We start from the raw sequence: 21301 nt of genomic DNA on the forward strand, positions 1-21301 counted from the left end.
CCAAGACATAGGACACAGTGCCTCGGTTATGTAATGAGCCTCTGGCTCCTGTGCTGCCTCCTCCTTTTCCTTTCATAGCAAGCCATAGTTTGCTGTGACAGCCAAATGGGTAAAATATGGTTTGCACTGCCCCTCTTATGCCAGAAACAGGGAGGGAATCAGGGCCGTGCAAGGGTAAGAGGGAGTGCACGAGTCTATGGCATACTCATGTATGAAGCAGCTCTCTGTGTCACTCAAAAGGAAGGTTTATGACCGAGACTATGACTGCTTTGCTGGTTGTGGTTGAAAAGCAGTAAAAAAAAATGCAGTAAATAAATATGAAAAGGCCATCTTGAGGCAGAGTAGGTCCACATTTGTGTTATCATAAAGCCAGAGTGGTATATACCTGCATTGCTTTTGTGAAACAGAAAAGATAGATGCCTTGTGGTACAAACTGCTCTAATAACTTGGAGCCACCAGCTTGAATTCTAACATTGCCCACCCAGCAGTCCACTATTCTGAACAGGTCTCTCAGTGCACTGCCGCTCATTCTCTGAGGATCTATTTCATGTGAAGAAGGATGCCTAGATTTCTTTTTTGCTCTGCTCAGACAAGAGGAATCCCCAGGACTGTTTCAAAAGTGCAAAAGGTTTTCTCTTGCTATCTGTATCGAAAATGCTTTCTTTACAGAATGGACTCTGACTCAGTGCTGTGTGTGTGTGTGTGCGCGTGCGCGCGCGTGCTTCATGTTGTTTAATGTATGTCCTAGAATTGATTATGTTCTGTTTCAGCAATTTTTCAACCTCATATTGGTTCCTTGCTAATACTATGTCTTTGTAAACTTGTATTCATTTACCCTAGGACATTTTTAATGGAAATGTTCTTGACATTGTATGGAAATGCCTGCCCTTGTCCTTGGCACTGATTGTACTAATCTCACACTATGTAATCCGCCTTGAGTCTCAGTGAGAAAGGCGGGATATAGATGACATAAATGAATAAATGAATAAAATGTATGTATGCCTGGGCCGCGTGTCCTTGTGTCTTAGGAGGCAGACAAATTGATTACCTTCACTTAGTCAATTCTATAACTTTGTTTTGTTTTGTTCCTAGTTGTCTCCTGAAACGGGTCCTCGTCAGGGGGGCACTCGTTTAACCATCACCGGAGAGAACCTGGGCCTGAAGTTTGAGGATGTACGCTTGGGGGTGCGAGTTGGGAAAGTGATGTGCATTCCCATTGAGAGTGAATACATCAGTGCTGAGCAGTGAGTAACCCTGCAAAGGAGGGCTGGCAATATTGTAAGTGTGTGTGGGAGGGAGGGGGAGTGCTGTGCTTTCCAGGGGTCATCATCACTAGCAGTTGCCCCAGTTCCAGCTGGATGCAGATATGCCTTGGACTTATTTTCTAAAGGCAGTCAGAATGTATGTGCTGCGTTTTAGGGAAGCTGGCTGTAATTCTGTTTTTACTGCCTGACCCCCTGGATGTTCCAAATTTTTCCACCAGCATCACTTGGACGGCTGGTATAGAAACATTTCTCAAAATGGGAAAAGCCAAGGTGGCATGATGGATAAGGGAGCTGGACTTAGACTGGGTTCAAATCCCAGCTTACCCACTGGGTGACTGAATATAATGATCTCTCACTGTGACCTGCGTCACAATGTTGTTGAGATGATAAAATGAAATGCTAATCCACACCTAAGTCTACTTGTGCTCTATGGAGAAATTATTGAGTGAGCAGGTAACTAGAAACGAATAACATATAAATCTTCCCAATTATTTGGATCCGCAGATTGGCAAAATATCCAGGAAATTAGAATTTGGATTCGATATGACATTTTTGTTGGAAGGATTCTTCTGGCTTCGCATTTTATTGGTGGTAAACCAGTAGCAACACATGGTTGAGCAGAGTGGAATCACAGGATGTATAATGTAGGGCTTTGATTTTAGAGTTTTGAATTTTCTCTGCAAGGGGAGGTCTTCGCGAAATTAGCATTTGCTTAAAGAAAGTACCACTCTTAAATGCACCCTCTGTCTTCTTGGCAGTCAGAGTCCTAAATGTGAATTGAGAGATCTGCGTTGTCTCAAGCTGATAAATTCTGGCTAACTCAGTGGAAGCAAATAATGTCCTTTTTTCTTTATTTTCTTCTCTGGTGTACTCTCTAAAAACTGTCCAGGCTTTTCTAGCTCAGACTAGCTCACCATTATGCATAAATGTATAGATCAAGAACCATAAATGAGAGGCCTTGGCAAGGCACCACGTGCACATTATGAGAATGCTTTCTGTGCCTCCCTTAGGATTGTCTGTGAGATTGGAGAAGCCAGCCCTAGCAAAATCCAAGATGCACCTGTGGAAGTCTGTGTCAGGGACTGTTCCCCCAGCTATAAGGCCACAGCTCCTAAAAGCTTCACATTTGTGGTAAGGGATATACAGTAGCCAGTCATTCATCTATAACATTTCTTCTTGCTCTGAATCCCCCTTGTTTTCTCCCCATCTCTACCAATTCAGTATGCTTGGGAATACGGAGAATATGTTGTGCACTAACTTGCATAGTCTGTAATGTCGTTGCTGGTCAGTGAGTGGTCAGTGTATTGAGCCACTAAGGACACAAATGTATATAGATTGATTCCTTTGCTCAAACTTTAAATTTTTGTGATTTCAGCTTTGAGGCTACTGGTTCAAATTTTTAGTGGCTGATGGTCAAGAAAGCAATTCCCCCCAGTTTTTAGTTGATTCGGTGCAGGCTGTCCCCCAGCTTGCTTGGAATAAATCCAAATGAAAGTCACAGACTCTGAAATGTTACTGATAAGGGAGGTGGCTTGTTTGAACTGGGAGGTGGTTTTTACAAATAGTACTTCCCATGTTAGTGTTAACTGAAGCTGGTTAGCTGACTGGCTTCACCCATCATTTGCTGATACTCTCCTTGAACGCCAGTCCCAAAGAAAACTGCCACATTTGTTGCTGAACATCTGTTATTTCTGAACATTTCTGTGTTGTGTATGAATGGAGTAATTTTTCTTCGTCTCTCTGTCTGTGTTCAGATATAGAGAATTGATAAAGGCCTGATTTCCTAGTGCTTGACTTTCTAGCCTGCCTTTTTATTTTTTTAAGTGGATCCCAGTAGGCTTATAGAATGTATCGCCACACTGTGATACACTCTGTGGCACAAAATGCCTGAAATGAACAGAATTTCCCCAGTTTTTCTCTTACAGCATTTCCTTCTGTTGTTCCTTGACACTGATGGCACCTACTGAACTATGGACATATTGTTTTTCCCTTTGACAGAACCCCACATTCTCACAAGTGACACCAGCACGGGGTCCTCTCTCTGGGGGCACCTGGATTAGCATAAAGGGAAAGCACCTCAATGCCGGAAGTGACATCACAGTGACCATCGGGGGGCAAGCTTGTGCCTTTTCATGGTGAGGCTTCTGTGGCTTTGGGCGAGAACTGTTGTGGTGTGCTACAGAGAAGGGGGAAAGAAATGCGGAAGTACACTAGATTGTGTGAATGAGGGGTGTATAGAAGTGTATTAATGTACATGTGTCCATCTGAAAGGCGGTATCAGTCAGGAGGAGCCAAGCAGGCACTCCATTCCCTGATGTGGAATTTCTTTTCAAGGCTCTTGGTTTTTGAAAAAAGACTGAACACTGTGAATTTCTTTTCCCTCTCAAAAGCACAGATCCCTGAGCCATGAAGTGGATAATTTTTAGATTAGGGATGATAATGGAGCGGCTCTTTAAATATTTTCCTGCAGTAATTACTGGTTATCAGCCCTAATCGCTGCTGTTTGCAGCAGCCTCACGATGGGGAACGCTCCAGAGCTACGATGGCTTCAACGGGTTGCCTTTGCTTTATTTCACTCTTTGTGTTAACTGATCATTTTACTCCCAGAGACAGGGAGGAATGGGCCACTACTTGTTAGGAGGGCAGAGAAGAGGTGGACAGCTCCACAGTCAGGGAACTAGACTGGCCCCTTCCCGGTCAAGTCCTGTGTGGGTCCTTTCCCACTTTCTCCGTGCATGGACCTGGGGTTGTATCCAGTGGGGAGTTTACATTGTTGCTGTAGGCATTCCTCCATTTCCACTGTATTTTTCAGGAAACATGGCATTTTAAACTATAGGCGAATGTATTATTTCTGGTGCATAGAAGGGATGTCACTTTAGCAGAGTGTTCCAGAGTTGGGGGATTCAGTAGAGCAACTTTGGATTCTAGATCTAAGTGTTCTGTGATCTTTTTAGGGGAAGGTTATTGGTATTTTCCACGCACCATAGGCTGGTCTCTTGTAAAACACCATACCTTCATATCTGTTCCTAAGCAGAACATCCAGTGTTTTTGAGTTTATGCAGTGGCAAAGAAATTTACCATAGGTGTTTTTCCTCTGGTTGTGATCCACAGGAGAAATGCTGGAGAGATCCGGTGTAAGACACCATCTGGCCAGAGCCCAGGGGAAACACCCATCCTCATCCATATAAACCGAGCTGTACTTAGCAGTCCTGAAGTGATGTATTACTATACTGAAGATCCCACCATTCAGAAGATAGACCCTGAATGGAGCATCAACAGGTAGGACCAGAGGGAACGAATGTTGTGATCTGTTGTTTTTTTTAAAGGACATCCACATCTATTTATTTATTTTATTTAAAACATTCTTATGCTGCCTTTCCACCCAGCTGCTAGGGTGCATTTCCTATGCTTTGGTTGCTTCTGGTTATAGCAAGCAGCAGAGCAGAAGAATTAGCTAGGAAGAAGAGCTTCAGGCCCTGAGATTCTCTGTATTTTTCCTTAAGGTCAAAATGTGTCCATCCATGCCAGGGTTGGCATTAGGGGTAAGAATGTTTGGGCGCCTGCCAAAGCCCCTACTTCAGAAGAGAACCTACTTCTGATCATAGTTGCTTAGCCCATCTGCTCTCACCAGGAAATGTGTGATTGCCACAGAGGCCCCTTGACATTGCAGGGCTACTGAGGGAACTTGAAGAGAGAGGCGTCTAGAAAAGGGGTTGTGGTATGATTCTTTAATGCTTCCTTAAGCCCTGTGGGTGCTAGTATGGCTAAAATGAGTGCAGAAGAGTCATGTTTTGTCCAGCAAAAAATGGGGGGGGGGGGTTGCATTGGAGACCCCTGCAATGATGTAGCTCTCTCCAGTTCCCTTTAGTTCTGACAACACTGATCCCAGAGAGAGAGGGGATAAGGCTGTTACGGCATACTAAGAGGGGGAGAGGCCCTAGAAGGCCTTTTGACCACCCACCCTCCCAATCTGGATCTAGTGTAGACTGTGTCCATAGGGGTTCTTGGTGCATTATGGAGATTAATGAACTCTGGAAGAGGAATTGTTCATTTTCACTATTAAATCTTCTAATTATAGCCTTGTGGTTGCAGTCCCAGGCCTGAAGATAGAAGATACCATGTAACTTGCTTATATTGTTTCAGACATTGATCTTTGATTTGGGTTACTCAGCACTGGTCTGTGTACAAGCAGACCTTGAATAATCACTTCTCCTGCTTGCTTCTAGTGGTGGTACGCTGTTGACAGTGACAGGCACCAACCTGGCTACGATCAAGGAGCCCCGGATCCGAGCCAAGTATGGCAGCTCTGAAAGGGAGAATGTAAGTAGATTTTTGACATTCCGACACCCACACAGTAATTTTCAGAGAGAATGAAGGTAATGTGATAGGCATTATTGTCCGAGGTATACGCACACACTGCTGTCTGTTTTGAAGCACTGCAAAAATGTCTAAAACCTGTGTACCAAATGGGATAATGGGATGAGAATGTACACCATGGGCTTCCTTCAGCACTCTGAGGGGGAACATTGTCCACCCCCAGCCAAGGATGTCACGCCTAGCTGGAAAAGTTTGGAAGGGAACAGCTTGTCACACTTTTGCTGTGTTTTGTGATGTGGTAACTACTCTCTAGCATGGGGAAAGAAGTTGCATGTGCAGTGGAACACTCGCTCATTTGAAAATCAGAGTGACCTTTTAAGGAAGGGTGTTCTATGCACAGTGATAGCTGTTTCTACCAGAGTAGGAGAATATCTACCTGATTAGAGGCCAGTAGCAGAAACACAGCTGAAGAAATTCAATATTGGAAATGCTTCTTTCCTTTTTCCCCACTGCGCCTGCTCCTCACAGCTGAGAAACACTTCAGGCATTGCCAAAAAATGTAAAGAAACAATCTCTCATCTTTCCAAAAAGTATCCTCCATTGAAAGGGCTCTTACAGTGATTTTGCAGATCTATCTTTGCATTACAAATGTGTTTGAGCGTATGAAAGCTGTTCAGCAATATAAAGCGACACTAGAATTTCTGGGTGATAGGGCATTCCTATATGGCTTGGAAAGCACAGGGTTTTGATTGTATGGTTAATGCTCCTGCTTTGTGTGAAAAAAAAGTCTTCCCAAGTTTTTGTGGTCTGCCAAATCCCAGATCGTTTCTCCTTCCCCTCCCCATTTCTTGCTTTGTAAATATCATGGGAAAATGTGCTGTTGTATCTAGCAAGTGCGTTATGCGATTATGTAAACAACCCAGCACCCTCCTTAAAGCACAATGGCAAGTGGAAAATGAGCATTCCTGGGATATATCACCTTTTGTGGTAACAATAATAGGAAATAGCAGAAAATAGTAAGGGGAAATACTAGGCAAGACACAATGACAACAGCTTGGCCATCATGTAACAGCATTGACGACACATGGTTAAATTAAGAGTATTTCTGAACTCAAATTTACCGGGGGCATTTTTCCTTTCTACTGATTAGTGGGGCTTAAGTAGCATGAACATAAATTCCAAAGCAGAAGGTTAAATCTGCTTTTACTCAGCACAGGCCCACAGTAAACTAATTACGTAGATATGTCTACAGTACTGGAAAATGTAGCGGCTCCAACTTCAGCCATTGTTTTATGAGTTAGGAGTGAGATGGCATGATTTTAAATGGGATCCAGCCAAAGCACTAAAACAGGCTGTGAAAAGGCCCCAGGCTAGGGGTCCTTGGTGTGGTATCCATGGCTGCCGGGCTCTCATTGACACCTTTCCTGGCACCTGCCAAGTGTTTCTTGGGCATTCAGCAGGGCTTCTGATTGTCCCCTGGAGATCTGAGTGGCTTTGCCGATTAAAAGCCATCCTGAAATGTTGAAGAGTTAGTTTTAGAGTTACCTTGCTCCCTCACTTTTGTGGTTGGCTTCACTTTTGCAGCAGCCATTCTGAGTCAGAAGTCCAAGGGTGCCCATAGGTTTGAAAAGGTTGGGGACCCCTTCCCTAGGCTTGTTGACCTGAATATCCTATGTCAGACAGCACTTCTGTCTGCGCTGTGTATTTCAGTACTATTTAGAAACACCCCCAACCCCCAAATTTTGTTGGGCACTGCTATTACTCTAAGAAGCAGAAAATGTACAATCTTCCTTCCAATAAGTGATTACACTTGATCTTGCTTTTTGTTTTGAGATCACATGAAATCAGCGAGAGATGTCATTGATTAAATCAAGTGCTTTATTCCTTTGTAGAACTGCACTGTCTATAATGACACCACCATGGTATGTTATGCTCCTTCCATTGACAACCCAACCCGGAGCCCCCCGGAGCTTGGTGACCGCCCAGATGAGATTGGTTTTGTCATGGATAATGTCCAAGCCTTGCTGATCATCAACAGAACAAACTTCGTGTATTACCCAGACCCTGTGTTTGAGTCTCTCCCTTCTGGCATGTTGGAGCTCAAGCCAAGCTCCCCACTCATCCTCAAGGTAATAATCCCTTTAACCCCATTTCTGCATCTATTATTCACAGGGAGTCTTCACTGCTCTAACTGGTGTTCCCATGCCTATCCCTTCATTAGTAACGTTTACATTGCTCATTTTTGGCTTTTCTGCAAACCCTGGGCATCCGTGCCTGCGCAGTTTGGAAGATCAATCATGTGATGTAATTTCCCATTCTGAATGCTGGCTGCATAGCCTATGTTTGTTAGATGTTAAATGAGCTGTGCTGGAGAAAGCCATACGTTTGAATAGGAGAGATAGAGAAATTAAATTCTACCCTGCAGCAAAAGTACTGGTGAATCCCGGTAGGTTCCAGCAAGATTATTGCAGGGAGAAAACTGTATCTGGAAGCCCTAGACCAAAAGAGAAAGGATATTGACATACAGTTCTCTTTCTTCGGCAACCTTATTCGGAGAATGAGGCTAAATGGAAGGATCTACCTCTCTTATGGACTAGAAGGTTGAGGGAAAGAGCCTACCTGTAAAACCAGTAACTGTTATTCTTTCTTTTATTTTTAAAGGGCCGTAACCTGCTCCCTCCAGCAACTGGAAATTCCCGTCTAAACTACACTGTGCTTATTGGTGACACTCCCTGTGCCCTTACAGTTTCGGAGACTCAGCTTCTCTGCGAGTCACCAAACCTCACAGGACAGCACAAAGTGACGGTAAAGCCAGCCAGGCATGGCCCCTGTTGTGTTTTGTGTTGCTATGACAGCCTAGCAATAGGCACTGAGTGCTTCTGATTTTTCCTGCTGAATGAGGCCCAGAGAATTTCAATGTACAGAATTAGGGATGTGCGCTTCGGGTTTCTGATTCAGATAAAATACCCAAATCGGACCCAGTTTGTAAAGATTCAGGATTCCCGAATCGGGGCCAGAATGATGGCCCTGATTTGGAAATCCCGAATCAAAGCTTTCCCCAAGCATTCGGGAAGCTCGGGGCCGAGTTTAAAGGGCGCTTTCCCTGCCTCTTGCAAGTGGGAGGTCCCTTTAAAGTATCAGCTGGCAGGCAGCGGGGGGGGGGATGCCCTGCGAGCAGCAGGTCCCTTTAAAGTATCAGCTGGGAGGCAGCGGGGAATCCCCTTGCCTGACAGCCAATAGTTTAAAAGGGCCTGCCGTTTGAAAGCAGCAGGGCCCTTTAAACACCCCAAAGCCTGCAACCCCCAAGCTCCAGCCCCCCACCTCCCCAGCCCCACTTACCTTGGCTCTGCTGCTGTGGTGATGGAGGCCGTGGTGCGGCAGTGGCAGCTTCGGCCTTCCCCGCTGCAGTGCGGGGCCGTGCACTGCTGGATCCAGCCTTCTCAGCCACCCTGTGGGACACTGAAGGCCTGGAGGAGATGGCGCACCAGCAGCAGCTCTAGCGTTCCCCGCTGCTCTGTGGGCCGGAGGAGGCGGCACGGTGGCATAGGCAGCGCCTCCGGCCCCCCCCCCACCACCCTGTGGGGCTGCGCAGCAGCAGAGGAGGCAGTGCATACTGCCTCCTCTGGCCCTCCTCGCTGCCCTGCGGACCGCACAGTGGCGGAGGAGGTGATGCAGGCCCTGCAGGAGCTGGTCCACGCTTCTGCACTGCCCAGCTGGCTGCTGCGGCGGAGGCGGCCCCGCAGGAGCCTGCTCTGGCCTTCCCCGCTGTCCTGCGGGGCCGTGCAGCAGCAGAGGATGCAGCGCAGGGCCCACAGCAGCCAACTCCACGCTTCTGCACCACCTAGCTGGCCACTGAGGCATTGGAGGAGACGACGCGGGCCTCACAGGAGCCAGCTCCACGCTTCTGCACCACCCAGCTGATCATCAGCTTCCCCTCTCCCTGCCTGCCAGGTAAGTGGGGTGGGAGGGTGGGGGGTTGCCTCGGGGTGTGGGGGTTTTCCATGGGGGGGCCGGGGGGTTGCTCCCCCTCACTTCAGTATGCTCTGAATCTTTACAGAGCATACCAAAGCAAGCTGAATACCAGAATCCCAAAGCGGCTTGCCGCTTCAGGATTCTGATAATTCTGTATTTTTTCCCTGGTTCGGGTAAACCCAAAGCGGGAAACCTGATTTTTTTAGCGGTGCACACCCCTATATAGAATATATGCATTGCCCTCTGAATTCTACAACTTACCCCTCCCAAATCCAAATTCTGCCAGTGGGAAATCTGTGGGCTGCATGCAGAAAAAATATGTGGTTCTATAAAACAACTTAAATGAAGCATATAGTTTGTGCAGTTTTGTGTGCTAAATTTGCATTACTGTGTTATGGGATCTGCAATCTTTTGGCCCAATGTTGAGAGACCATTGGGAATCCCATCAGAACCAAAGAGGGGATATGTAGTTTGGTTGTATGTTGTAAGACTGAGTGGATGATGACTTTCTGGATCTTAGTGATTAACATTTTGCAAGAAGTCATGTACAAATACATGTTTCCAAAGAAGCTTTATGCAAAAATGGGGGTGGGGAATCCCACACAGCCCTGCAGCTCTGAGTTCCTTCTGTCTCTGTAGCAGTGACTTTCATCCCTCTCCTCTTTAGAGTTTTGTTTGTTACAAAATTATTCACGTTGCTTTGGGTTGTCTCATAACAGTGTTGAATAGTAAGATTCAGAGGAGTACACCAATAAACTTCCTCTGCAGACCATCTGCTTGGATGTTGGAATTCAGCAGGTTCATGGAGCCACCCGCATCCCCACTGGATCTGTGTTCCATCTTATCTGCTTCTCCATTTATGAATAGACTACACAGAGATCTGTGTCACCCATTGTATTCATCATGGGCAAATGCCAATGCTTTCCCTTACAACAACTTCTGCCATTAAACACCTTTTTAGCTCCACGCTTCTAACTCTGGTGAACATATTTTGCTTGTCTGCTGCTGTTCTTCAATCCTTTGTTTTAATCTTAACTACACATTTGCCTCTTCCCAAAAAATTTACAAAGTGGAAGTAAAGCAAGCCCAGGCCCTGACCCCAGGGACAGTGTAAGTAACCCAGCAGTGGTATACTACTCCCATGTGGTTACAGAGATAATTTTTTATTGAGCGAGTAGAATGTTGACTAGTGGACACACAGTACCTTTCCTCCCACATTTCTAGCTGTTTGTTCTCAAGTCACGACAAGGTTCCATCATTCCCGAGGCAGCATGAGAGCCCACTTGGATAATGCTGCAAACATGCGCAACTATACTAATGCAAGGGCAAGCAACCCTAAGGGTTTGGAACATGTCCGTCTTTTCAAGTGGACTGGATGCTCCCTATGGTTTTACTATGTGAACACACGCTCTCAGGCATTATTCTTTATATTTAAGATAGTCCTAGATGATCCACATAATAATTTGGGGCTTTTTAAAACCATTGTTTGCAGAAAGGAAATGCAGATGCATGCTAAGACTCAAAGCAGGCATCTTTTTCACCTGCTTCCCCAGCTTACTCTTCCCTGAACATGTTAAATAGAATTTGTTGTCTATTGGGTTGCAGCACAGCAATTCTAATGCACTCTGAGGCTCATTGTGGCCTCGGGTGTTTGAAAGGGACCCAAAACATTTCCTCCTCCAGGCGCCTCATCCATCAGGGAATGCACTTTGCATCCCATCTGTTATTGTAATGTTGTTTGAATGAGACATCACACTCACTGCCTGCTCCTTGCGGGCATCGGCAGCATCCCAGCATGTGTCTGCATCCCATCAAACCCTCTTTGTATGCTTTTGGACAGGCACCATAAGATCTAGCCCTGCAGTGCCTGGCCCTTTTCCTTTCCCACCCTTGCATTTGCTTCCTTCTGGGGCAGCAGTCAGCGCTAATTGGAACGTATATTTTCTTTGCGATTCTTAGGATATGGCTGGTAAGTCTGGATTAACCATTAAGGATACTGATATGCTGTCCTGGATTAAAAAAAAATCAGTGAGGTACTCAGTAAGGCAGGTGTAATTTTCCTACTGGTACGAACATTCCACAGCTCTGCTATCTTCATGGGATTGCAGAGACCATCAACTAAAAAGTTTCAAGTGCTGATAACATTCCTAGAAGAAGAAGCGGATTTCAGGGATATTTTATTTTATTATTTATTTTAATGATTTATTGGAATCATTACATTAAATCTAATCATTTAGATGGGTAACAGAGAGGGCTGCCAGGAGTCTCTCCAACAGTTACCTTTCCAACTACCCAGGTTGAGAGCATATCTGTGTAAGATCCTCTGTATGTGCTGGCAAAGGAAAACATCTAGTCTCCTCTTCTCACTGGATACCTCACTGGATACAAAAGATGCACTCCTTGCTTCTGCAGTGTAATGTAATACATCTTGTCCTGGGCCTTCTGGCCGCTCTGCATAGTAGCTCTTCCTCATTCCCCATCCTTTTGCTGTTTGTCACTCTGCGTATAAATATGTCTGCCAACTGAACGTTAATGCTTTGTGCATCTAATGAAATGGTCTCTGGCTCCTGAAAACAGCCATAATAAATGAGTTAGTCATTAAGGTGCCACAAGACTTGTAGCAGACTAACGTGAGTGACCCTCAGCAATTGCTCCTTATATTCGTTAGGAATGGTTCAAAATTAGCTTTCAGTGATTAAAATATAGTTTAGTTGCTGTCTGGGTTATGCTGTTTAGGAGTCACCTAGGACAGTAGACTAACTTTTTCAGACCCAGCATCCACCTACTGGTCAGCAAATATGTGAAAGGAAGCTACATGACACCTGTCATGTGACTGGAAGAGGGGGAGCTAAACTTACAACCTCACCCGTGTCAAAGCCAGAATCATGGGCAACAGACCAAAAGAACTGGGTAGAGAAAACACTAGCCAAGCTCTAGGAGGAACAAGCCAAAGATATGAGAGCCGTGGGGGAACCTTCTCTATTACTACAAGTGACTTCACTTTGCCATCATGCTGCTGTTCTCAGCAAACATACAGAGAAAGCCAAGGGCATGGGCCCTGGTCTCTACTAGAGATGGGCATGAAATGGGAAAAAAACAAACCCTGTGTTTTGTGGTTTGTCGTGTTCCACGAATCATGAACAACAAACTTTCACAATTTCGTGAAACGATGAGTTAGGTTTGTGATTCGTCAGATCCTAGGGCCCTACAATGGCCCCCTTCATACCCAGAGATGCCAGACTTGCAGGGAGACTTCAGCAGGCTCTTGTCCAGACACCTCCAAGTTTGGTGAAGATTGCAATACATTGACCTGGAGACCACCTCCCTTCTGTTCCCCCTGGTGCCACAGGCTCGGGGGATGAGAGTGGCCTCTGTCAAGCTAGGCCCCAGAGCCAGGCAATGGCTCTGAGACTGGGGTGGGGTGGAGGGAAAAAGGCACCTTCACCCAACAGCTTTCTCAGCAAGGACAAGAGCAGAAAATAAGAAAGAGGCTTTTCAGTCTCTTTTGAAGCAGCAGCAAATCCAGCCAAAAGCTTCCAAATCCACTCTCTCTCACTCCAAATCCCAGCAACTGCTCCTCCCTCTCCTTCTGTCTACTGGAATTGAAAGCAGGAGGCACAGAGCTGTGCCTTATATAAGAAACGCTCACAAAGAGCAGAACAGGAGCTCTCTGGTTGGCAGACGGACCTGCCTAAAAGGGCTTGGAGGGATGAGATTGGTGTTCTTATGGCTACAGAAGGCCCATCTTTCCCCTGCTCGTTGCTCTCATAGAACAGAATGGGAGCTCTCAGGTTGGCAGGGAGAGCTGCCTATCAAAGTTTTGTGGGCTAAGATTGGGGTTTCCATGGCAACAAAAGATCCGCAGACATTCCGGGCTTATCTTGCCTACGGAATCAATGGATTGATGCCAGCCTGTCTGGCATCACAAAGCATTCATGAATCGAACGAATCAGCCCCCAAAGTTGTGAATTTCATGAAAAACGTGGCCCCACAAAACATGCTTTCGCGATACACGAATTGGCTCGATTCATCACGAAATTTGATTCGTGTTTCGATTTGTGCCCATGTCTAGTCTCTACACATCGTGTCCTTCCAAAAGGCAGCAAAAAATAGCAGCTGTATAGTGGCTCACAACCCAGCATCCCTGGGTGCCAGCAGTGGATTGAAGACCACTGACCTAGAATGCATGTGTCCTGTGAACCACAGCACAGGATGGGAATATAAAATCCATAAATGGTGACAAGATTGCCTCTCACACTGGAAATTTTTTTTTCTCCTTTTACCTTCCAGATCAAGGCTGGTGGCTTTGAGTTCTCTCCAGGGACACTGCAGATCTACTCAGACAATTTGTTGACCCTCCCGGCCATCATTGGCATTGGTGGGGGTGGGGGCCTGCTCTTGCTTATCATCATCATTGTCCTCATTGCATACAAGCGAAAGTCCCGAGATGCTGACCGCACTCTCAAACGCTTGCAACTGCAGATGGACAACCTGGAGTCCCGCGTGGCCTTGGAGTGCAAGGAAGGTGAGTCAGTCCTGCCCATTTTTCTTTCTCTGTGTTCTTCTATCCTTATGGAAGTTACTTTATCAGATCCACCTGCTCTTTACTTTAATTGAGCCGACCCCTTTAGTAAGATATATATCCTGGTATTTGTTTGTTTCCCCAGTTTCTAAGATCCTTCTCTTACAGCATAAAGTTTAGGAACACAAGTAGCAACATTGTTTTTCCTCCAGTATTCATCATGATTCAGAATGTGTGTGTATAGTGTTTGGTGTATTGGACTAGGATCTGGAAGACCTGGGTTTGAATCCTTACTAAGCCTTGCCAGGTAACCGTGGGCCAGTCACACACTTTTATTCTAACCTACTTCACCAGGTAAGATGGATAGATGAATAATGGAAGGCTCTTTGAGTCCCCATTGGGGGGAAAGATAGGGTATAAATTAAGTAAATAAATAAAGAAGCAATTTCAAAACAAAATAGCAATGTGGTGGAGCATACTATAAATGTTACAGAAGTTTCAGTTACCTGTGAAAATGCATAATTTCTGAGGCTGTCTTGTTCCCTTTATTTGTCTCTTCTCCCATTGACATTTGCATATACATTTTTTCTGTACTAAATCCCATGGACTGCTTTCTACTGGACATTATAACATAAGCTCTATTAAGTATTTTTTAGAATAAACTTGTTTTATGGATGGTTTCTCTCTAATGAAACCTGCCATGGCAAAGGTGTTTAAGGATTTTATAATTTAACATGAAGGCTGCAATCCATGGATTGCTTCATGGCTTTAGTGGGATTAAGTTCTGTACTCTGATATAAGTAGTTTGTGGGTTGCAGCTTAAATCTTCCGCTTTGTTATCATCTTGGCATATGTTGCCGTGTCTGCTGAAAGAACATTCTAAGGGCTCATTTTTAGGCTTTGACTATAGTGACAATGACAGACCCACAGGATCTGCCCCAGGCTGCAACCCTAAAGACCCTTGCCTGGGAGTAGGCCCCAATACATAACATGGAACTTACTTCTGAGCAGACCTGCTTAAAATTGCCCCACCAGCCTCTTATAAGCAACTGATTGGAGGAACTGTCACAGCCTTATTCCACAAGTGTTTTTTTTCCAGTTGCGCTCATCTTTTATGTTAATTGTTTATTTTAGGGAATTTTCATACCACCTTTTCGGTCCCCAAAAGAAATAATAAAGCCCCCAAAAGAAATAATAAAGCCATCTAACATGAGAATATAAAATAGAAAGAATACAAAAGTATGGTCCGTGACAAAATGGTGGACCAGTGTCCATATATCCTGGAACATAAAGTCTTGCATAAATAGATGAGTCATTGCTGGACCTTGATTTAATCTCGTGGAGAACATTCCTATCAGTTGTAGAATTAAGAACCTCATCAAAATTTCCACTATATATTATAGTACTGATACTGAAATCAATAATCTGAGCATATAATTACGAGGAGAATATCAGCTCGCCGTGTCTTGGGGCGTGTGTGTGTGTATGTGTGTGTGTGTGTTCATTTTGTGTTCTGTGGTCTCTCTTCATGGGCCCTAATGCCATAGTTGGGTAGTCACTGTGTTGATATGATTGGGTGTCATTGGCTTGGATCCCAAGCCTGGCTTTTGCCTGCGCTGTGTCGTTTTTTATCTGCTGTGGAGCACATTCCTCTGGCACTAGGAGCTTCCACTCACACGAGATTAGTACCTGCTGATGGGCCAGAAAGCACCTAGTGTCAGAGGAAAGTGCTGCACGGCAGAGGACTGGTCCTGAGATGGTTAAAGAGGAGCACATGGAAGTAAGGGGTAGAATCTTAGCCAGAATGTTACAGGTAAAATATGTGACAGTGGGGAGAAAGAGGGGCAGAGAGTGAGCACCATCAAATAAAAATTTTATGCTGCGTATGATTTGAACTTATGCACATTTTTTTCACAAGTAGCAAATGACCAAATTGATTCTTCACGTTTGAGGTCTGCTCTGGCATTCCAGGAGTGCTTGCAGCGCTGGTACCGCTGCAAAGTTGGTCCCTCTTTCAATGGGGACAACCTAGGGTCAGGCAAAACAGTTCTATTGCAGGTGGCTGATCTGTATTTCATACTGTTTGAGGGAAGTTGGTGAGATTTTTACGAGGAAAAGTTTGAAAGGAAGAGAGGAATGGAGAGAGGAGCCTGCCTGCAAAAGGCTGTGTGTGTCTCTCATTATGTGACAGACAGATGCTGAGAAATTGGACAGAATAACGCTTCTGATCCTGCTGATAAAACCTAATTGCCCATTATCGCCGCAAGCCAGTGCCTGGGGCTGTGACCCTGCCAACTCCAAGTTGGCCCAGAGGCTGCAACAGAAGCGGGCACCTAAAATGAGATAATAAAAAAGGGGGAAGTGGAAAAAAATAGCCCTGTAGATAGAAATAGTGACAGAGAGGATTGGAAAAGGAGGGAGGGAGGGAGCGCATGGAGGGGATTTCGCCTTGTCTTCCACAGCTGGCAGATAAAAGGATCTGCTTTTAATTAAAAGCCGCAATATCTTCTCTGCCTTTTCTCTTTTCTAGTCCCACTAGTTACAGATAAGATAGTGTGCCTTTCAAGCTGACGGTTTGTTTTTTCTCATCAAAATGATCAGCCTACAGCCCTCTGCTGCTTCCAGCTTCCTTTAAAGTGCCATTAATTTGATTTTTTTCCTCCCCACCCTGCATTTTTGCCTTTTCTTGTACAGCACAGGAACTTACAGGCAAACAACCTGCTTCCCCTTGTAGGTGCAATTAAAGGTACAGGGTGCCATTTCTATCCTTCTCCGTCCTCCCAGCCCAACCCAACAGAAGCCCACAGAATTCTTGCTCCATCTGCAATATGTGATATCAGAATGAAATGAGGACATTCTTGCAGCTTAGAACTTTTTTTCCTCCTCCAGTGCTCCCTTAAAAAAATAATCTCTGGCTGCATTTTGTCATTCTCAATGTCCTTTTATATGCACAGCAAGAAAGGTTGTACACAAAAGTGCTAGCCTTCCGGCTGCACATCCCTGTGCCTCAGGACGAGGAGGCTGGGCGAGGTGTCATTGGAAAAATCCCTCCTAATTCAGTTTCAGTTCTTCAGGTCATCTTGGTTTGTTCTCTTCCTCTCTTCTGCCATATAATTCCGAAGAGGCCATTTCACCCGCATGCGATTTGGGCTTTTCTGTTGCTATAGTGGGATGAGAATCCACTAGTTTAATGAGTATTTAATTCCCTTTGATCCCTAAATAAAGCTAGGAATATTGTTATTGCAGGCCAAGGCCTTAGTCCTTATGGGACATGAAACTGCTGTATACTGCGTCAGACTATTGGTCAGTCAGGGTCAGTATGGTTTAGTTTGACTTGACAGTGAACTCCAGGATCTCTGGCAGAGGTCTTTCACATCACCTACTACACAATCTCTTTGACTGGAGAATACAGGAATTAAGCCTAGGAAAAGCAAACATCCTACCAGCGAGCCACCAGCCCCTTGATAAACTAGGTTTGGAACTGGTGTCTCAATCTATTCTTTCCTTTCCAGCCTTTGCTGAACTGCAGACTGATATCCATGAGTTGACCAATGACTTGGATGGGGCCGGCATCCCCTTCTTGGATTATCGTACCTATGCCATGAGGGTCCTCTTCCCCGGAATAGAAGACCATCCTGTTTTGAAGGAAATGGAGGTGTGGTAATGTGTGTATGTGTGTCTGCTTGAATAGTATTTCGTCTTGAGTAAACTTACCTTTTTGAGCTCTGGGACTTTGAAAAGAAACACTTCTCTGTATATTTGCAGTAGTGTTCCTTGCAGTCTTCTCATTTAATCTCAGCTGAGGTATTGGCCATTTGTGTTTAAAGGTAGTCTATAATAGACTGATGACTTTAGAGTGAAACCTTGCCACTGCAACTATCACTTTCCACTCATGAGTTTTGCTACAAGCTAAAGAGGACACATTCAAAATTCTGATGTTTACACCAGCCTAAGGGCGTTCCTTCTTTTTGGAGTAATGTGCAACCTTGACAGCATTCGATTAAAAAGCTGTTCGTGGGAAATCTATGCTGTATGCTCATCAGTTATCTGTCCAGGTTGGATTTTTATAGCTCTTTGTATTGATAGCCATTGTTGGAAAGCTACTTACTTCATGTAGATGAGTAGTCTCACATAACATGGTGGGGAGGTGTTTTGGTGGATTGCCAGATTGGTAAGAGAGGAAGCTGACAGAAATGGTGGGGAAAAGAGTCTAATGGATAGGATACTTCTTGGTGAAGACTGGTAGGTGGGTTCACACCAAATCATCTGGAATAGATTCCATAGCAAAAGCTGTGGGTGGTTCCCAGTTGTCAATTCTTATAGCATGTTGAGTGTAGAAACTGGTCTACAGTTCTTATTTTATTCATCCTCATAAGAACTTTGTGAGATAAGTCAGTGTCATTCCAGTTTTACAAAAGATGAACCAAATTTGAGAAAGATGACTTGACCAAGACCACCTAACAGATCAATGCCACAACAGAATTTAAACATGGATCTCCTAAGCACAAATCTAACACTCTTCATTGAGCTACACTGATTGATTGATTAGATTTTTAGCCCTCTCTCCCCGCAAGCAGGCTCAGGGTGGGTTATAATAATAAATAAGGTACAATAGATAAAACCAATAAAATAACATCTCAGTGCAAACATGAATATCAGCATTCCAGATGGGGCACCCTTCCCCCTTTCCCTGCCCACCATACACAAAGTAAGAAAAGGATGGAGGTGTGGGTTGGTGAAACTCTTAACTCCTCAGGCATGGGGGGGGGCAGATGGACCATATGCCCCCCCACACACACACACACTGGTAGGAGACCAGCAGGGAGGCTAATTAGATGGATCTGGTGCTTAGTCCTGCTATTCTGACATTTCTACTAATTTCTAAATCAAGGAAACACCAATCCTTACAGCTTTTGTTATCAGATTAGCAACTGAAGTAGCATGTCTACGCCTGGCCATTGTAGTTCCAGAAAGATTTTGACCACGAGTTGGGGGTGGAGCAAGAAGAAGAAGAAGATAATGGATATACTAAACTGTGGCAATGGCAGAATGAGCTGTAGACATAGGATGGGTATGAAGACAGCAAAGGTACTGCCAAGGACAATTCAGAGTGAACAGGATTTTAAATAAGGCATAACAGGATGAAACTGAATAAAGGCAACTAACTGCAGAAACAGTTTCCTAGCAGCAAGATCTGCCAGGATATGGAAAAGTGGCTTGATGGAATTGATGACACCTTTGTGGCTTGGCATCTTGAAAACCAGGCTAGGCAGATGTTTTGGAAATGTCCATGCAGCAGATTTCCCTACTCCAGCCTCAGGAGAATGGTTGCATTGTGTACTATTGAGGACTATTTTTGCCTCAGCTGTTTCAGCTTCTATTGATCATATTTGCTAGGTCATGGTGGTAGTTCAATCTCAGATTCATTGTGGATTTTTGCTAGCCTTGGCAGAAAATAACGTAATCTTTCTTGGGAGCCACTGTCTTACTTTTTATCTGAAGGGCCTAAGGTATGACTGGCAGGGCCATTCTTCCTTGCTGACTGAATGGGTGTCTCTACAAGAACTCTCTCCCTAAGAATCTTCTCATTATCTAAGAGCAGCTACTGAAGCTTATCTGTAATGGTTTCTGGGGCTTCTGATCTTTATGCAGTGATGGATTGTATGCAGCTCTGAGCTTCACCTCTGACAAGTTAGCTTATCCCTTGATACCAAAACATGTAGGTCAGATGGGCCACCACTGTGATTGTGGTAGATTGCTGTGGTTGTGGGACATTGCCTCCAGTAAAAGGAAAATACAGTGGTTGTTCCTTCTCTGTGACTCTGAAAGTCAGTGGAATGGCCTACATGCTGGCAAGGAATGTATTTCCATATGCTGGTCAATTTGAGTTCTGAGTCACCACTATATGGCTACCATGCTTGCTGACATTAATATCAATATTTATATTAATCCCATTTCTGCCATCATCTTCTGCAGCACTTGGTTTATTCAATTGGGCTTGTTTGATGCATGACCAGCCACTCATTTCCAAGAGACTTGCTTGACATCATCAGATTTCCTATCTCCTTGTTTCCCCTGGCATGGTCTCATCCTTTCTGTTTCCCCAAATTGGCTTCCCCCTCCCCTTGCCAGCCTTTACAATGTCCGCTTAATTTAGTACAAGCAATTGTGCAGAAATTGGTGTCGCATTTTCATGTGTACCAAGGTTGTTCTTGATTGGAGAAGTGAGAAATGGCCTTATCTTCCCCTCACTGCTGACCTCGCGGAGTAATTAATGTTGACGTAGGTTTCAGAACATATTTAGGAGAAGTAATCTGCTCCAGAACACGATGCTGTTATTAATTACAGTGAATCAAGTGCTTGCCAGTGAGAGCACACAGGCTCCCCATTGTAGCCCAGGACAGTTATTGCTTCTGCAGTCTAGTTTTACCCAGGGATTCTAGCCATTAACTTTTTCAGTTAACTTCCAGTTCAGGTTCACCTGCAAGTGAAGTTGTTCCAGTTCAGGCCAATAACTGGTGCAGCGCACATGAACCAACGGTTTCATTTCTGGTTCACTTGATATAATCTTCCTATATATTGTTTTTCTTTCATTCTGATTCTGGTGAAGTCAGTGAATGTATCACCTCAGGTGCTTTGAAAACCTTTATTTTGTGGCTCTGTTCTGGTTCAGGTTCAGCAGAGACCTTCAGATGATTCAGAAGGGAAAAAATGGTTTATTCAATTTTTGATTCTTGTTTAGTTTGACTCCCTGGTTTTACCATGCCAGTTTTTATGAGCCTTTCCAATATGGCTTTTATGGTCATTCTCCATCAAAAAGTTCAGTGGAGGCTTTTCTATGCAGCTCTTGGAATGCTTTGCTTGGATCTAGTCAGATTAAAGAGGAAAGGCTTTTGCTGTGCAGCTTTTACACTGAAAATAACAAACAGTTGCAATAAGGGTAAAAACCTGATCTTTCACAAATGTTGTCCTCTCATTTTGTTCTTACTGATCAATTATACTTGAAACATGCCAGTGTGTATTGGAATTAATAGATCTGCTATATTGTTCACATAACAAAGGTGGACTTCTTACATTCTTTCAATGTTGACTTTATATAATTTTACGAACCAGTGTTAATCCATGCTGGGGGTTGGGTTTCCCCCCCTTTACTGTCGATTAACCAACATGAGGTATTTTCAATGCATGGATTAGAATCACTACTTTGTGTTTGGTTTTGTTTTCT

The 21301-nt window shown here is 44.5% G+C and overlaps 1 protein-coding gene across 1 annotated transcript in view; it reads left to right on the plus strand.

Moving 5' to 3' along the window:
• PLXNA1 (plexin A1) overlaps positions 1-21301 on the plus strand; it is a 418114-nt gene that overhangs the window by 325494 nt on the left and 71319 nt on the right. Inside the window, exons 13-21 of the mRNA XM_054978424.1 lie at positions 1093-1244; positions 2276-2396; positions 3264-3400; positions 4377-4544; positions 5492-5585; positions 7475-7711; positions 8244-8387; positions 13845-14079; positions 17589-17731. Coding sequence (XP_054834399.1) covers positions 1093-1244; positions 2276-2396; positions 3264-3400; positions 4377-4544; positions 5492-5585; positions 7475-7711; positions 8244-8387; positions 13845-14079; positions 17589-17731 — 1431 coding nt within the window. The remainder of the gene's footprint in view (positions 1-1092; positions 1245-2275; positions 2397-3263; positions 3401-4376; positions 4545-5491; positions 5586-7474; positions 7712-8243; positions 8388-13844; positions 14080-17588; positions 17732-21301) is intronic.

This window comes from Eublepharis macularius, chromosome 4 (assembly GCF_028583425.1).
Source record: "Eublepharis macularius isolate TG4126 chromosome 4, MPM_Emac_v1.0, whole genome shotgun sequence".
NCBI classification, from domain to species: Eukaryota; Metazoa; Chordata; class Lepidosauria; order Squamata; family Eublepharidae; genus Eublepharis; species Eublepharis macularius.